Source organism: Cataglyphis hispanica, chromosome 3 (genome assembly GCF_021464435.1).
Source record: "Cataglyphis hispanica isolate Lineage 1 chromosome 3, ULB_Chis1_1.0, whole genome shotgun sequence".
Taxonomy (NCBI): domain Eukaryota; kingdom Metazoa; phylum Arthropoda; class Insecta; order Hymenoptera; family Formicidae; genus Cataglyphis; species Cataglyphis hispanica.
This window is the reverse complement of record NC_065956.1, coordinates 727,502-747,156: the sequence shown is the minus strand read 5'-3', so window position 1 is coordinate 747,156 and position 19,655 is coordinate 727,502. Positions and strand designations below refer to the sequence as shown.

At 35.8% G+C, this 19,655-nt stretch overlaps 2 protein-coding genes across 2 annotated transcripts; one reads left to right on the top strand and one right to left on the bottom strand.

The window, feature by feature from the left end:
* Positions 1-2,033: 2,033 nt before the first annotated feature.
* Positions 2,034-7,093, bottom strand: LOC126848322 (cilia- and flagella-associated protein 52). The gene is made up of 11 exons (XM_050589129.1): positions 7,013-7,093; positions 6,415-6,614; positions 6,100-6,277; positions 5,612-5,861; positions 5,173-5,449; positions 4,909-5,081; positions 4,628-4,776; positions 4,199-4,344; positions 3,748-3,899; positions 2,908-3,455; positions 2,034-2,786 (listed from the first exon to the last, which is right to left on the bottom strand). The coding sequence occupies exons 1-11, from the start codon at positions 7,056-7,058 to the stop codon at positions 2,629-2,631; spliced, it is 2,277 nt and encodes a 758-aa protein (XP_050445086.1). The 5' UTR covers positions 7,059-7,093; the 3' UTR covers positions 2,034-2,628.
* Positions 7,094-8,921: 1,828 nt separating this feature from the next.
* Positions 8,922-19,612, top strand: LOC126848426 (putative inorganic phosphate cotransporter). Its single transcript, XM_050589321.1, has 4 exons — positions 8,922-9,202; positions 16,622-16,842; positions 17,000-17,891; positions 17,975-19,612. The coding sequence occupies exons 1-4, from the start codon at positions 9,178-9,180 to the stop codon at positions 18,301-18,303; spliced, it is 1,467 nt and encodes a 488-aa protein (XP_050445278.1). The 5' UTR covers positions 8,922-9,177; the 3' UTR covers positions 18,304-19,612.
* Positions 19,613-19,655: the final 43 nt, after the last annotated feature.

Here is a 19,655-nt window from a genome sequence, read left to right as displayed (position 1 = left end):
AAGCGCAATAACCATAAAGATAAGAAAATTGATTGGTCCATTTCCTTATGCATTTGTTTATGGACCAATCAATTTCCTTACGCTTATGGAAAAGTCTGTGTTCTCGCCATACAAGTGAAAACCGCACACAGGCGAAAACCACATATGTGTGAAGGCTTCGATTAGTCTCGGATAATAAAAGAAAACAGATATATTACTTTCTATTTCCTTTCTACCGAGCCGACTTCCTTTCTACCGAAATTTTTTTTTTTTTTATTTAATATAATTTTATATTTAAAAAAATGTGCGCTTTTTACAATGCAATATATAATCATTTCGGTAATTTTAAACATATATTTATTTTAATAAATGTTAATAATTTATTTTAATAAATGTGTTAATAATTTATTATAATTTTAATTAAGCATGAAACTTAATTAAAACTAATCTTTCAAGCTTGATAATAGAATATATACTTGAAACATATTGAAAGCAAATATATTAGCACACTTTATTATTTGATAAATTCAGAACGGAGAATACTTCCGCCAAAATTTACCTCATGTTTATTCGATAAAAGCTTAACTCTTTGTAATATTTCACATGTTATAATATTTCAAAATTATAATTTAGGAATAATTACATATTTTTTGAGAATATATATTAATTAATTCTTTTTTTTTTACAATATCTGTAGTGTTACTTGAATGAATTTGCTATTTGCACAAATATATTCTTCGAAGATAACTTCGAATTTTTGAAGTTGTGACAAATGACAGTTCTAAAAAAAAAAAACAGAAATTCAAACAAGTGTGTCCAATTGTCTCGGCTATTATTCCGAAAAAAATATACCAAAAAAAATAGGGAAAATTCGAACCTACCTACATACATGAAATGCATTGTCACGCCCAACTTTTACAGTTTTTGTTGATCAATGACCAGACAAAATATTCTATTATTAGTTTCTGTACGTCTGCATGTCCATACAAGGATTGAAAATATCACGCTGCAGGAATTCCGGCACATATGGTCTTAAAAACAAAAACGTCGCTCGTTAAATCGCAATAAATACCTGCATAGAAAATGTACTTTCTTGAGTTTTAACGCGCTCGTTTTGGATCCAAGAATATCGTTGTAAAGTAGCCTTTATTATAGAGATAACGGAAATGTCGCAGTGAACATTTATCGAAGTTCTGATTAAAAGCGAATATTAATGATTTATGATCCGTAAGAGTGCTAAAATTTCTATTTTCTACGGCGCGTCTGAAGCGTTAATTACGCTATACATTGCCAATAGTTCGCGCTGTATTTTTGCTGACGATGAAAAGGAGATAAAAATTTTGTGAAAAACTCTAAAGATTGCCACTCATTATCTACGAATTGTTATTCTTTTTGGAACCTTCCAACAGCTCATTCAATGGCTGTAAAATTTTAGGGACCTCAGGTAAACGTCGGTAAAAATTAATCTCTAAAAATCTTCGGACTTGTTTTACGGTTACAGAGTTTTCGCGGTGGTCTCGACGCGCTCGGTTAAGAGTTTAATCCCGTTTATCATTTAACCGAGGAATGTAATCCTGCTAACGTCAAAAATTCACGTCGATTAACAACGATTACAACGCCGTATTTATTTAGCCATATTCGTTTGAACAAAGTCTTATTCAAATATCGCTCGTAATGCTGCGTATCGTCTTCGGATGCGGTTAAAAAAATCGTCCATAAAAGCAGAGACAAAATCTTCAGATTTTTTTTTTAAACCGACAAATCTTTGACACGTTTGAGTGACGTTACGTAAGCCGAACATTGTGTTTAGTGTTTCAGAAAGACCAAACGGAATCGTGATCGCAATTTTCTCTATGTCCTTGGGGAATCTGGTGACTACGCTCTCTCAGGTCGATTTTTGGGAATACCTTTTTTTTTTCCGTGCAATCGCTGCGCAAAATTGTCGATGTGCGATAGAAAATATCTATCGGATACAATGCGAGCGTTAAGTGTCCGATAATCTCCGCAAGGTCATAGATTGTCGTCCTTCTTCGGGACGACAGGTAGCAGCGATATCTAAGGATTCTTCGAATTACGTCTTGCTCGATTATAAGATCAATTCGACTTTAACTTTTTTTTTTTTAAACGATCGGGGACAAGGAGGCGAGACTCGCTGTAGACCGATGCACCTGGCGTTGTCTTAATGTGAGGTTTCACGTTGTGCTTAACTGTTTTTTTTCTAAATATCAGCTATATATTTTTTACCATTAAAGGGATAATAAATAAATATATGTATATACATATGTAATTTAACACACTTATTGTATAACTCTCTCTCTCCCTCTCTCTCTCTCTTTCTCTCTCTGTCTCTGTCTGTCTGTCTCTCTGTCTCTCTCTCTCTCTCTCTCTCTCTCTCTCTCTCTCTTTCTCTCTCTCTCTCTCTACCTTTCTCTCTTACTGTATTTGTGATATAGTTATATTCAAGAACTAGTTTTTATGTTGTTAGATTTATTTTCACAATAGTGGCACATTAAAATCTCTGATAAATAAGTCAATTTGATGAATTGTTTATCATTTCATGCATTATTTGACCTAATGGATTTTCTACTGTGCACATCTGAAGATTCTTTCAATTGTTCCATTGTCTTTATGCTGCTAGATGATTTATCATTACTTCGTGTCTTTACATCGACATTTGTTCGATGTGCCTGTACTTGCTTTAGAGCTTGCTGATGTACATTTACATACGGATATTATTCTCTCGTGAGCTTCCTTTTTAGATCCTTTACTATAATCGGAAACAACTGACGGTTGCTTTCGATCACCGCCTGAAAAAATACGATTATTAAATAAACATACATAAATTATATAGCGCTTAACGTTGTAAAATCTGTATTGCTTCAACTTATATATATATATATATATTCAATAATATAATGTAATTTTTACTTGTACACGATAAAATAGATTTTTTGGAAGATCGTATAGTTTGATCCGCTGCGACATCTTTGTCGCTTCTTGCTTCTTGCAGAGATAATTTCTCCTCGTTTCGCGAGCTATGTACCGAGTTAGCTGCTCCTCTTGTTTCACTCACAGACTTCGAGTCCTCCGTTTCGGACGGATATTTCCAAATTATAATCGCCCCATCGGCGCTAATTGTCACTATATACTTGCCGTCCGCGCTGTATTTACACCCGGTGATTATAGCCGCGTGGGAAATACCGACATAAAGGAGATTCGCACTATCATAATCCCAGATCTTAACAGTACAATCGTTGGATCCGGTGACGAAGTGCCGACCGTCGGGACTGATGTCCAGGCAGTTTAAAGTTCCGACGCTGGAACCCTCAATTTCTCGCACCAACGAAGCATCCAGAGTCTCCCAGTAAGCGATCTTTCGATCCGTACCGCATGACAAAACCTGGATACCGTCGGATGTGAATTGCGCCATCATAAACATCGTGTTTTCCATGAGGGTATGTTTCCTAGCGTAACGTCTACATTGCGAAAGAATCATTTTTTTTTTTATTCCTTTCTAAACATCTAGTATTTAACTAATAGTCTATCTAGATTTATTTGATTGTTAAATTTATGTTTTATCAATCATAATCAATTAGAATAATGCAAAAAAAGAGATAGGGAAACGATTATTTTTTTATTTTGTTTTAAATAAAGTTGATCACACATAAGAAACTTTTTTACATAAAAAAAATTAATGGCTATATATATATATATATATATTTTTTTTTTTATTTGAATTAATCTTACGCTTTTAGAAAAAACACTTACATTAAATCCCAGATGACGCACGTGCCGTCTGAACTTGAACTAATTAGGTTCTCACTGTCGTTCGAAATGTGCAAAGATGTTATCGGTCCCCGATGTTCCTTCAGTATACTAATCAATCGCTGCATATCGGCTTTTATCTCCCATACTCGCACCTGAGAATCGAATAAATTTCTCAATTATACGCTAAAGTATACTTGAGCAAATAATCACACTCCTGATAAAGCGCGGTTAGTTTTCATCATTATGTTTTAAAAATGCAAACAAACTGGTTTAATTTATATGGACGTACAATATAAACATATTAATTTTCTCACAAACGCGTAATAAATCACAATTACACACATAAATATACATATTGGAAATGTTTTATATAAATTATCGAAGTTTGCGTAAATCGGCTAGATTTGAAATAAAGGTGACATTTTCTAGAGGAAGAGTAATAATAAATCACCTGGCCGTCGCAACCACCGCTAATGAGGGTCACACCATCGCTCGTGACCGCGACCGTAGATACGGCTTTTGTATGGGCATTGTGAATGGCGAAATGCAGCTGTCCGTTTTGCGACGCAAATGCTCTTATTGTGCCGTCGTTCCAAGCTAAAAAGCATAAAATGTAAAAATTCTTTTGTCGCGATATAAAGACACGCAATGGTACACGCTGCATTATTATACGTCCAATAAATTGCAACTATTTTGATGAGACGTATGCAGAGATACACTTTTGAAAAACAAACAAAAAAAAATTATATACATTAAGATTATAATATAAGTTGTTTGATAAAAAAATAATATGCGAGTAAATTCTCCAACAATTATATATTATATAGAGTCTTCGAAGTTATATTCAAACACTAATATATGTACTACAAGTTATGTGTACCTGAAAATAGCACTTGATCGTTGCATGCAAATTGCAGACTGGAACAAACGAAATTCGCTACGGTGATACGAAGTGTCTCTTTTTGCTTTTCCAGCTGCCATAGCCTGACATCGTTTTTGCCACCTGTCGCGAATATATCCGAGCGGATGCTGCGACATCAAAGTGTCATTAATTGATAGTAATTGATTTTATCAGCCGATAATATATATATATATATATATATATATATATATATATATGTGTGTGTATGTATGAATGGTTGCAAAATTCAACGTTCTTACCGCGGAAACGCGACGCTGTATATGCAACTGGTATGAGAAGTGACAAGTAGACGCATGTGAAAATTTGACAGCTGAATCTGATAGATTTCGCACCAGGCCGTGCCGACCAGCACAAATTCGTTTAGATACAGAACTATGGATGTCACGGCGCTGCATACATTCTCCGCTTGATGCTGATAAGAAAATGATAATTATAATCTCGCGCACTCTATATTTCTTTCTTGTAATATATCTCTTCTCTGTAGAGATTTATAAAAGATTTACAGTGAGTATTTGCGGCGTATTAGGGAACTTTGACGGTTTGGGCGTGCGGCTTTCCCTCTTGCTTATTATTTGAATTAATTCGATGGTACCGTCACCAGTACCGACCAGCAGTTTCCCGTCCTTCAGAAGCAGCAGGCTTCTCACCCCGCCTGCGTACAGATCACCCTCACCCGTCTTCATTTTTCTCTTATCGCGCGTTATCTTCGAGTAACAGCCAATCATCACCGGCGAATGCGCCGGCGATTCACCGCCTCCCAGATCATCGCGTAAATTCAATCTGCAAAAAAAAAAAAAAAAGAAAGATAATTAAGCACGACAAAGTGATAGATCGCAAGGGATAATGCTGAAAGAAGATGAAACATAAAAGCGATTAAAGGATAAATATTAATGGAATAATAAGCGCAAATTTTGATTGTCAAACGGCATTTCTGTATGTGACCTTGCGTTAATGATATCACCGGAAGAAGTGCCGCAGTAAACGATCTCATCCCTTTCGTCCACGGCGATGCAGTTGATGAGACGCTTCAGTTTGCCCATTTCCACGTCGATCCCGTGCACCCTTCGCTTCTCCGCCTCGATGCGCCAGATCTTTAAGGTCCTGTCGCCCGCAGTGATGAAGAACTCATCGTGAAGATGCATCCTCGCGATATTGTACGCATCGCCGCTTATATCATTGGTGGCTAATGATCCTGCAAGAGAATCGTTTCTCGCATAATGTTACGTCAAACTTGTATATATATATATATATATATATATATATATATAATTGAGATTATTTCACAGATTGCGAAAGATCAAGTTGAAGAGTCTCGAGAATCAATTTATTTTTCCAAATCGAATATATACTCTCGACTTTCGGATTTGCAAAGACAGGGATCTGTATCGATTTTATAGAAAAAAAATGTTTGAACTTTGCAGAGAGAATACCGCATATGGCAGAATCCTTCTGGACGTCCCAGACGATCACGTTGCCATCGTCCCTGCCGCCGAGGCTCACGAGAAAGTTGCTGTTGCACATGAAGCATAGATCTTCGATGCCGACTTTGTGTATCTCGTAGCTGCCTATCATCGTACCCTCTTTGTAATTCCATATGATCACCATAGCCTGCGACAAACGTAAAGTGTACGTAAGATTGCGTAAAATACAATTGAATATGCTCATAATAAGAAATGAGAATGTTAAGGACCTTATGTATGTGCCTATGTATATGTATATGTATATACTTATGTATTTGTATATACCTTGAAACCAAGATGATTATTTTGGCCGGAACCGACGTATTTTCCGCACGGAGAAACGCACAATGCCGAGACATTGTTCGTGTGACCGCTGAGAAATCGTTGCTCGCTGCTTTCGATGTTCCGTATGACTACTTTGTAGCCCATCGGATAAAGGAGGTGCTTCTCGTCCGGATGTAATCGCAGAGCGTTTTTCATTACACCTTAAAATAAATAAGTTTAATTTATCATAATTACAAAATATAAAGTATGAAATATAAAAGAAATACAGTAAAATGGTAATATACACAGTAAATATAATTATACAATATATTTAAAAATTAATATGTATAAAACACATTTATCTGTACTGTATAAAATTTGTTAAAATTGTTAAAATATTTTTAGATTGAATTTTTCTTTTTTTTATAAATCACAATTCATAAGGATTCAGATTCCTCGGTTCTAAGTTCGATTTATCTCGTTCGATTAATCCTGCCAATTTCAAACTCACGATAACAAATTTACTAATTTATAAAGTTGTTTTTCAAATTTAGAGTTTTGTTTCGTTATCAGCAAAAAATCTAGAATGATGAAAATTTAAATGCTGCTTTTTACAAACCATCGAACGCGATTATTCCGATCGTTTCGAGATCACGGGGTTCCATTGTTGGTAGGTTCCTTGCACTAACTTTGCGGTAAGATAAAGTATATTATTTTTGAGAGATGCACGCGTAGAGAGGTTGTGTATTTATGGAAACGATATAAACCGGCGTTGCCGTGGCGATAAATTGATTGTATGGTATCTATGCACCCTCCTTGTGCGTCCTCGTCAACTTTCTGCGGTGGTGAATTTTGCGCACGATTATTTTTTAATAATATATTTAAATATATATTTTAAATGAACAACAAATATTTTTTATCAATGATATTGTAGGTATTTTGGAATAAAATTAAGAATGGTTTGTCCTATTATTTAAATTATATATTTTTATATACCTCTTACATCAAGTTATAAAAAATATATAAGTTTAAAATTTTTAAATGTAGTGTCATGATTGTTGTTGTATATAATTAAATTTGTCTAATTTTTTATTCTAAATCATATTCATAGAAGATATTGCTACAAATTTATTTTAATCAAAATATTTGTCGAAAAAATATAGTGATTGTTTTATCTCGTAAATTTTGCTAAAACATTGTAGTAACGATAATGCTTGTCTCACGATATTTATTAATTTGTAATAATTAATTAAAATAAGCAAATATATATCATGTTCTTATTTTAATACAATCTCAATAGATTAATATAAAAATTAGTCTTTGTTATGTCTGTAAAAATCACATAAGTTTATATGATTTCATGGAAATTATATAAAAATATAGTTTTTTAAATTACAATTAAATGTTGCTTCAGATGCTTGGAAAACTTTGCGGAGAAATATTGCAAAGTATATGTGTTGACATTTCCTTAAAATCACTCTTTTGCATCGGAAGATACGAGATTATGCCGGATCCAGCAGCCTTGCGTCGTGCTTGAAAGATAATTAGTATCGATATCGCATATCGATATCAACCACCTGACAGACACGTGTACAAGATCGCGTGAATCAGAATTTGCACGCGCGCATGCAAAGAGATCTAATAAGAGATGTCGTTCGCCATGAAAGTACATACGTGAAAAGAATTTGGCATTTAGTAAAATAATTATAGAGGACACAAACGGATGAATAATTTTTATTCGAAGGTGAAGTATCCGATTTAAGGTGAATGTCTCGTTTCAAGCGCACGAAGCGCAAGTGGAAGCTGACGGCATACATTATGTCGCAATAAATATTCGCGCGCGCGAAACTGACAATGAGTACGTTGTCGAGAAAAATCGAACACAATTCCGAGAAAATCTGAAAAATAAAAATCACCAAAGTTCATTACGCAATTACTTTAGAATCAGAATTTATATATCCTCTATTTTTTTTTTTTTATTTCGATTTACGATGCACATCGTAATTCATAATACACGTAATCTCCTTGCATAGCTTTCATTATACTCCGATAATAAGACAGATTTTTTAAATTCCTCCCGAGAGTTATTTCTCCAGCTCTCTAACATAAGATCTAACGGTAACAAAGGTGATTATGTGCTTGGGAATTTTTTAGCCGCACAAAAATCGAAAGCGGAAAGTATGTTGTTTTTAAACTTTAAAATATGCCGCAAAATGTTTTTCATGACAGAAGATCGAATTTGACGATGATTTGTTCTCCCCCTCCCCCCCCCTCTCTCCCCATGATCGCCGCAGATCGGCGACATCCTCGCACTCCGGAAGGTCCAGCAGGGAAAACCGAGGAGACTGCAAGCATCTCAGTATTTCTCTTAAAAACATCGATGTACATACGCGCTGACTTCGCGATCCGAGACTGCTTATCGCTTCTTACCACTCTTACCTGCATTCCTCTCTCATTCCCCACCCCGGATAATGCGCGACGAGCAGTACATAAAGCAGATATAAAGGGAACTTATGGAGGGTGCCGGATTCAGTCGCTCGCGACACGTGTGTGCGGCTTGTCAGAGAAGCTTTGACAGCAGGAGGAAGTTGAGGACGGGTGAGATCTGTGCGGTGGCTTGTATTCGAAAATTATCGTGAAACACAAAAGCGGGGGCAGTCTCGATAAGGGAAAACGAAGTGCGCGAATGCCATCACTTCGGATTTTAATGAAATAATAGAAATAGAAAAAGACAGACCCGCGCATATCATTGACATATCTCGCGTGCCAAGTTAATCTTCAAGGATGATCTCTGCGTGGAAAGCGTGTTGTAAGTACGATCTCGATCTCGCACTTGAATCACTCTCGCTGACTACCCATTCTCCTGAATTTAATTACATTTTGTCGGATTAATTACACATATTTGATCAACTTGTGATTTATCGCCGCGGAATCGAAACGGATTTGATTAATAATCTCATCGTCACGGCGAATTTTTATTGCGACATCGTGTGATGTGTTTTATCGATATCAGAAACTGGATGTCGAACACTATCGAACCGTATTGTAATAAAAAAATACTTATGCGTTTCTTCTACCGCAGCATAAAATCATATAACGTTGACATCTAGGAAAAAAAACTAGTCTGTGTCGTTAAACATTGCCGAGTGTTTCGCAGTCTTTGGAATGGATACGATTATAAGGATAAAGCAATAGCATAATGAACTCGATTTCATTGATCTAATTTTAATAATTAATAAATAAATTAAAAAAAAAAATCAATTAACAGAAAATACTGAAATCATCTTTCAGAAATAAACAAATTTTTTTTTTCTCGCGATAAGCGAAGATGTAATTTTTTAATTATCACTTATTGCATAGTCACACGAGTCAAGTATAACAAGTATAAATAGATCAAGGATCAAGAATCAATTATAACATAATAAAAAAATCATTCTGCGTAATGATAAATGTTTCTTGTGCCGCATATCAATGTAAATCACTGTTCTAATATAATTCGCAGTTTATATATAAGATAAATTTTTGGAAAATGTTGAATAATTTTCTTGGGATATGAAGCTGAAAGCGATAGATAAACGTGCAATCAGCTCGTATCAAATCGTCTTTATCGTTTGTGTACTCATTTCAAAAATGCGGCTGCCATCGCTTAACAAAACCATCGAGGATCATTGATTGATTAGAAATCTTTGTTAAGGTTGCAGCTTTAAACATATCGTAACTTTCGCGTTTTGACCGCGTAGGCGGGAATACCTTGACATTAATTGCAACTCGTTCGTTTACACAGCACTTCCTGACATTCACGTAATCGCGCGAGGTAGTCGCGCGAATATATGCATAGACCATCGAAATTCATATCTCTCTTTTTTTTTTTTGCTCGAAACGGACTGAACCGTGACAGAATCGATCAGGGTCGCCTCTCGATCAGCGCGAAAAGTCATAATGCTGAAAGAAATAAAAGGAGATCCGTGACAAATGTTCAGCACACTATTATTTATCGATTATAGTCAGACTTATGTCTAAATTTTCGATCATATTCTTCCTCTTACCTTTTCTCTCTTTCTCTCTCTCTCTCTCTCTCTCTTGCAAACCTTGAATAGATATCGATCACAACAATTGGCTATCGAAAATTGATGCACGTATCACGTCTCTTGGTCAAGGCCGCTTTTTCTTTCACGTTTTTCGCATAAATAAACTCGTAAAGCCCAAACATTTGTTTTTTGCTTATGCAGACAAACCGTGTACGTTCGTGGATCATGCAATCGAAGCACGATTGCAAATATCTCGCTGTTGTACACGTTAAGGAAGAATAGTCTGACATGAAGAGTCTGGCATGGAAAATGAATTTCACGGAAGAAGCCTTCGGAATTCTTAAAAAAAAGTCATTGTATCTCTTAAAACCCAACTGAATAACGATTGCGTCCGTAAAGATACTTTAAGCGTATATAATGAATTATACATCTACATGTATGTATAATAGATTGTATATTTTTGAGTATATATTTATTTTTTTTCAAATATAATTCAAAAAGTACTCTGAAGATTAAAATTGTCAGATTTATTTTATTTTAATTTAATTTATTTTAATTTTAATTAACTTTCGTCGATATTTTATCACAACTCAACGTAATAAATTGTTTTGAATTAATTTTCAAATTATTTACTTTCGCGCTTTTGGCTATGAATAATTTATTGTCGTTAGTTTTGCGCTATAATTTTCCGCAAACTTTTCTCTGTTTTCATTAAAAAAAATCATAAATAAATATTATTAAATATTAATTAAATAAAATTAAATATCATAAAGCAATATAGTTTCAGCAATTTCACATAAAAATCTTTCTATTTCTCATCTTTTTTTCTCCTAGAAGAAAAATTGCGTGATTGATCACTTAAATGTCAATGATACAATACTATGACGCACCTTCCTACCTTTCCTTAAAGTCACATATATACATACTATATATCAGTCAATTAACAGCCATCACAATTTTGGCACGATATATGTAAAAATTTTGTGATATTTTTCTTGCTTTCAAGAAAAAATTATGTCATCGATCATCTGTAATGTCGATGATCTCCCGATTAGCGATCGTACGTCGCGGTCGGTCGCGTTACTTCATCTTAATGAGATACGATGTAAATTTAATATCGCGCTATGTTTCATTCGTGTGTCATGTTTGTTTGTCTATTTACGAGCACAACCACTCGTGTGTTGAAAATAGTAGAGATCGCGTAACTAATCACAGAAATTAAGTCGCGAGCGCGTGTTTGCCTGCTTCGCCACAGCGGAAACGACCGTTCTCGTTATCATCTTTCTTGACAAATCAACAACCAAATACATATAAAAAATTATGACAGAGAGAAAGAGAGAACTACTATCGGTAAAGCTAAGCACTTTGAGTATGTATTCCCCACATATCGCGAGATAAGATAGCGCATCCAATACAGTAGGCTAGCATTCTTTGAGAAAGTAATTGTTAGACAATACTATTAGTGTATCAATTGTGGTGCGCGTTTAGAGTTTATTGCGCCTATATTGCACCCTGAAAAATGTTAAGGCAATGAAAAAGTTTAACAATGTATACATACATACATAGTGTAATCGCATTATAAAGCCAGTTTAAAAAATAATTACCCATCGAAAAAAAAAAAAAAAAATTTATTTATTGATTGTGTTGTGTATATTATAGCTTCTGCGCATCGATTAATTATTAATATTATTTATTGATACTCTAAACAGCTCGATAAAGACTTTTATCAAGCCTATCGGAGATTCAGCTTGATTGTAAATTAAAAAATGATCGCGATAATTATCTGACTAATGAACTTAGGGCGCGATCAATCGCGAAATCGCATTTTTCTTTAGAAGCTTGCCATCTCTCGCCGTGGATTTCTGTATTTGTTCAAGTTGCGAGGCTAGTAAGCAAGATGGTCCCGATGTCTCTTCAAGTAGCAACACTCAATGATATCGCAGACCGTTGCTATTATTTTTCCAGCAATATATCTTCGAGAAGTTTTTGGAAAATAAATGGATCGCACGTCCGACTGAGACCATTCTTTATTCGTTGAACGTGTCTATTGCGATATCAATCATTCGAATCAGCTGATGCAGATGTATATCCTGCTTATTTAGATGTATACGATCATGCATGCATGCACATGCACATGCCGCATATGTACACGTCTGGATGTTGCACATAGCACACACACACACATATATATATATATATATATATATATAATATATACTGGGCGTGTCTACACAAATTATTACAATGCAAGCGGGTCTCGCAAAATTCGCATTTCGGTGTTTTTGCAAAATAAGAGAGAATAAGGCATGTGTCGGAGATATAAAATATTGTATTATTTTTAAAGATACTCCCCTCTGTTCTCTCACGATACTTCACAACATATCGATTATTATTTTCGTGAAAGTACCAAAGCTGTACAAAGTTTGAATAGTTGTGTATTGTGCCCAAAAGATATATAAAACAAGAAACGAAATCAAGCTTTAAATTTAAAATCAAGAAATCAATTTTTATAATTCGACGCTCTTTCTCGTTTGCTTGTTTGATTTTCTGCGATTATGAGTAATCACAACGAGAGTACATCAGTGATTTAGGCATAAACTGTATATGAAAGAAGTCATTGTCATATATATTTTTAAGAAACACACATAATTCAAATTTCGCGTGCGCCTTTTTACATTACTGAAACATCAATGTTTACGTACGACATATCTTGTAACGACGAATCATATAATCAGTATAATTAAGTTGTGTGCTCGTGAAACGCTTCTATTTTATCTTTGTGGAACGTACGTTTTATCATGAAATTTTATATCGACGCTTTATTAATAAGTAAACAGAAGATAAGCGCAGACAAACGAGTAGTAATTTGCAATATAGAAACAATCGTTTTGGTATGCCAATTCATACACGAGAAAAACTAGATTGCATATTTATCGAAAATACTGCTGACGCATTTTCAACACACGGCAATGACAGTTTCCACCTAATCAATAATAGCGATATGTTACCGCATCTAAGAATTAATAATAATAATTTCCGCGTTATCATCGAGCAGATTCTTTCGACAATCTTATCTGTGTATGATAATATAAATTAATAATAATATAATATATATATATATTTTTTCATATATATAAATGAATAATAATAATATAAATATATATATTTTTTTTCTCGTGTCGTGATAGGAAAAATTTCATAGTTAAAATTAATAACTTTTCAAAATTACATGCAATTTGCGGCATAAAACCGAAGAAGTAATCGCGATTGATTTATATTCGTTATTAATGAGTCACTAAATCTTTCGTCGAGATGTTAAATATAATTTCGCAAATGTTTGACGGCTTATGCAGTATCTATTTTGCAATTCTATATATATAACGCATTGGTTATAATGTGACAGAATATCTCGAATTTGAGTTTTTTTTTTTGCACAGCGTGCAGATTCCTAAAGCCCTTGCGATTACGCACCGTAATAAATCTTATTGTGCGCGTCGTAAGTTATTTTCTGCTAATTCATACTCGAACTCAACACACACAAGCGACAAGAGATAATTCACACCAAGATATAATATGTTATAGATATTTGATGATAATAATAATCTATTGTAATCGTTTCGTTCGTTTCAATCGTTTCAAGCGGTAGAAAATAAAAATAGTACAAAAATTCGCTCTAATCCCCGGAAAAACCGATCGATGATCTCATTGCGAAAAAAAAAAACAATTATCATCGTTTATCCGCCAAGCACATTTAACGGTCTTAATTACTTTAAATACTCGACAATCTACAACAACACAAATCTATAAAATCCGATCAATGATGTTGCCATCATCGAATTATCGCTTGTTCACACACGAAAGTATCAACTAATGCTGATCTGATGCATCTCTCAACACTTGTAGAGGTTTTACGATAACATATCCTTTTATCTGCCGATTATCTTTTTGTTTCTCTCGTTTTTTCCTTCACTCGTGCATGCGCCTGTAATCGCGCCACTATTAAAAAATATTATATATTATTAAAAAAATGTATTAAAAAAAATAAATAAATAAAAAAACAATAGAATATATTCATCGATATAAAAGGAAACATTACAAGGCTCGCATATACAATATGTGTATGCGTGGATATGTGCAAAAATGTGCGGCTTATGTCTTTTATTTCGGAACAAACTAATTTTACCGCAACGCCAAGTGCGCACAAAGTTAATTACATAAATTTCGTATCAAAAATCGTCAAATATGTCTAATATTAAATAATTTTTTAACGTAGAGCAAACAATATCGCTATCTCGCGGCACAATCCTCGCGATAATCGATCGTGAGACGCCTCTGATTACAGAAAAATCGATGATTGAACACTCTTTTTTTAGATGCAAACCAATAATATATCCGTTAAAAAAGTTTTCCTGTTCCTAAAACATCTCTTTCTCTCTCTCTCTCTCTCTCTCTCTCTCCCCTCCCGCTTCCCTTTCTTTTAAATACTATTGGATTATTTCGCGCAAAAAAAGCCTGCATGATAATTATCGATCAAGCCTCATACGTCAACGTATGCCAATTTTGCAAGACACGTGAAAGAGTTTGCGGTATTTGTACATCGAGATTTTCGCAAGCATGCAAAAAATATATCCATGACCGCTTTTGCAAGGCGAAAGAGATATTCGCGGTTTTTCCTGATTCGCGGCTTTTTACGAGGAAAATTCAACTGCAAAACTCGTCGCGAGATTAATGACGAAACGAATAGAATGGCACAATCACGAATACTTGGAATTCTCGCTTGTTTAATAATGATAACAAGAAATGGGGAAATCGTCTTGGATGTTCTTCCACCTAAAATGTTTATTTCCACAAGGACCGCCTGTTTTTCGGTCTTTACATACAACTTGTGCATATATACATATGTACAAACGCGATGACGGCTTTAAATCCTTTGATCTCACTTTTACTTCAATCACGCGTTCTCACGCACGCATGCATGTCAAGCATTCTCCACGTTCACACAGCAGTTAACGGTATACGGAAAAGAATTTTCACGCGTGTGCCGTTGCATACATCCTCCGTGACTTTAAATCGCCGAAGGTGCCGAGGTCATGCACGAGGAAGGAATAGCGATCCACTTGGTTCTTGACTCGGCAATGATAAGTGCCTGACAGCTAATGGCAGGTTGTCTCTATATTGCTAAAGATCAAGCTGAAACATCCTTCCTCATGGATCTTAAGGGAAACATATCGCAATTTTAACCGGAAAATTGTCAAAGAGACAGAAGGATTTTTCCAAGATCGTTCCTCTCCTCTTGTCACGTTGTCGAATTGCCACCGAATTTTCACCGAAAAGGCGAGGACACTCTTCGGCGAGATACATATTATGTATGTCGAGGCACGTGCGTGCGTACGTGATCGCACGTGGGCGCATCGACCGCGGAATAGAAAACGCGCGATCGAAGGTTCATTCACCAAAACGGGAAGGGAAACTGCTGCTGCACGTAAGACTGAACGGAAATATTCATCGCTTGCGAAGAATATCTTTTTGACACAAAAAGTTGAAAGTTGTAGATATTTTTTCTGTATCGTTTGTAACATATTGTTCTTCAAAAACATTAGAGAACGCGACTCTCGTGAGATTCGTAACCGTATATATAATATATATATATATATATATATATATATATATATATATATATATATATATATATACATATATCCTGTTATAGATAAAGAAAGTCGCGAGTTACAAAACGTCATCGCGCTATTCAAAGTGGACCGGTAGTCAAATGCAGTGAAAGTAAAGTCGTGCAAAAATTTCCTCGCGTGAGCGATTTATGGACGAAGGATTATAAAAAAATATAAAAAAATTGATAGTGGTAAAACAGGTGACAAGTAACGGGACAACAAGTCTATAAACACGAGATAAGTGCTGTAACACGATCTAAGTCCAACAAAAAGCAAATATCGGCGGGAAGTGCGCAAACAACTTCTGTGTAAACAAATGGATTAATCTGTTATAATCTGAGATGTTTTCTTTGCAGATTGCGTCCCATCCCTTTTAATCGTGTTAAAAAAAAAGATATCTATAATGCAGATAATATAATTTTTTTAAACAAACCGATTAGATACATTTTTATGGGTGAAACAATTTATTAAGCTTCTCGGATAATATCCGATTGATAATGTAAAATTTGCGACAATTGTTTGCAATTACAGGTGGCCGACTACCACAACGATGGGTGTTCGCATTAATGGGATTTCTGGCAATCCTCAACGCATATACTATGAGAGTCTGTCTCTCGATCACTATCACGGAAATGGCATATCCAATACATATCGATTACAAAGATGATACTTGTCCGTATAATACGACGAACAATAAAAACGAAAATGACGCAAAAGATGCCCAACGCTATGACTGGGACGAACACACGCAGGTATGTGAAAGACATATTGCTCAAATTTAATCGTTGATACTATCAAACTGTGGGTGAGAGACTTTCTCTTTTATAGAGTTACTTATTTTATATCTTTGCCATTATAATTATTTATATCTTATCTTTAATAATCATCTTCTCCATCTTCTGGTTCCAGGGTCTCATTCTCTCGTCCTTCTACTGGGGCTACGTTCTTACGCATCTGCCAGGAGGAATACTGGCCGAAAAGTTCGGTGGCAAGTATTCCCTCGGTCTTGGCATTCTCTCGACAGCAATCTTCACCCTGTTGACACCGGTAGTGGTCGAATGGGGCGATTGGATCGGCCTGATGGTATTGCGAATCTTCATGGGCCTCGGCGAGGGCACGACCTTTCCAGCATTGAACGCAATGTTGGCACAATGGACGCCACCGGAGGAGAGATCGATGATCGGCTCGATGGTGTTTGCCGGTGCCCAGCTCGGCACGGTACTGGCCAATCTATTATCCGGCCTAATCCTACATTCCTACAGCTGGCCCGCGGTTTTCTACGTGTTCGGCGGAATCGGCGTGCTGTGGTTCCTCGTGTGGGTGCTGATCTGTTACAACAATCCGTATGAGCATCCATTCATTTCTGAGCGCGAGAAGAAATACCTGCACGAACGTATGAACGAGCACACCCACGCGAAACCGCCGCCCGTACCCTGGCGTCATATGCTACGCTCAGTGCCGATCTGGGCGCTGATCGCAGCCCAAGTCGGTCACGACTGGGGCTTCTTCACCTTGGTCACCGATCTCCCTAAATACATGAGCAGCGTGCTTCACTATTCTATCAAGAACAACGGCTTGGTCTCGTCGTTGCCCTACCTCATCATGTGGTTCTGCAGTATAGCATCGTCCTGGCTGGCCGATTGGATAATTACCAGGCGCATCATGTCGCGCACCAACGTGCGAAAACTCGGTACCACTATCGCCTCGCTGGGCCCGGGTGTCTTCATCATCGGCGCCTCGTACGCTTCATGCGACAGAACGTTGGTGGTGGCCATGTTCACCATCGGCATGGCTATGATGGGTATGTAATTTTGCTCGGTATATTACGATTACTTATAATTTACCCGCAAATCCTCTTTGACCCTCTCTCTTTTTCTCGCACAGGCACATTCTATCCTGGAATGAAAGTCAACGGGCTGGATCTTAGTCCCAATTACTCCGGCACTTTGATGGCGCTGGTAAACGGGATAGGTGCCTTTACCGGTATAATTACGCCATACATTGTCGGCGTGTTGGCGCCCGAACAAACACTCGGCCAATGGCGGGTCGTCTTCTGGATCGTCCTGTGTTTCTTTATCGTGACGAATCTAATCTTCGTTCTGTACGCCAGCGGCGAGGTTCAATACTGGAACGATCCCGAGTTTGTTATACGAGATCGGGAGGAGAGGCGACTGCGGGAGACGGGCAAGCAGACGCCTCCGAAAAAATCATGAAAGCCTTATTCTCGGTGCAGTGCCTCACAAAGTTAAACAAAGTTAAAGTTGTTAAGCGCTTAACGAAACAGTTGAGCTTTTTTTTTCCGAAAAAAGAGATCTCGTGCAGATATCCTAGATATCGTTTTTTTTTTTTCGATAAGCGTAAGTTCCGTCTATCGTTTCTCCATGTTCTTCGACAAGGATTTCATATCGCAGTTGCATGACGATGAGATGATAGATGAAAAAGACGTATGGTTGTGTTCACTCTCGCACCTAATCCTTGAATAATAATTCAAGCGTTAAGTTCGCACGGCTCTGGATGCCGCAAATTGCGAATGTGTATTAATCAACATCGCAATGCGACTTTTACGCAAGTACGCAGATTTTGTAGTGAAAGGAGGAATTGTAAATTAAAAACGATGGACAAATAATGCATTGTACATATTGTGGAGATTTTCTATAATTTAAAAAGAGATTAAATAAATTTATAGTAAAGTTTAATTTAATTAATTAAAATAATATGTTAATTGTATACATAAATCGTCAATATATCATCATTTCGCCATCGTCGCGAAGAAAATTAAAATATCATCGAGCTCTTCAGAAATCTCTGAAAATTCTTAGGAAAATCTTATTGTGAAAGAACAATTGATCATGTATTTGTCATATATATTGAGCCATTTAAACATATCAGACGCAGTTACTATTCAAGAGCCCAGAATATACAAACGAAAATAGCTGGTCTCAGAAATAAACATATATTTGATTAGCTTATCAATTTTCTAGCAATTTTCTTCTTCGCTTTATAAATTTCATTTGACATATAATGTACATAATAAATATATAATCTTATTTATTATGAGATTATATACAAAATACATTATAAAATGTTGTTTCATATCATTGATTAAACAACTCAAATTCCGATAAAATTTGTCGAAGACAAATCGTTAAAAAACTAGATAATATGCATTTTTTTCTTTTCTTTCTTCGTAATCACGTTAATCGCGTTACATATAATTATAGATGCTCAAATTCCATTTGTCGTATTGTTATAATTCTTTGCTGTCACAAGTGCAAAAATGCACTTTATACAAAAGCGTGCGATAATTTGCACGTTTCTTTTTAATATCAATTTATTCAACTTTTACATATATGTATACACACACACACACACAAACTCCGTGCTAATTGTAAGGAACAGATGAATGTAGTTTCTGTGATTGTAGTTCTGATACCAATTCTGAGAGACTTATATCTCACTGTTTAATAATTCACAGATTACGTTCGCAGAAGAGATATCTGAAATAAATGAACTCTCTGCTGACTTCCTTATACGTGTTCTGCATAAAACAGCAAGCGTATAATTC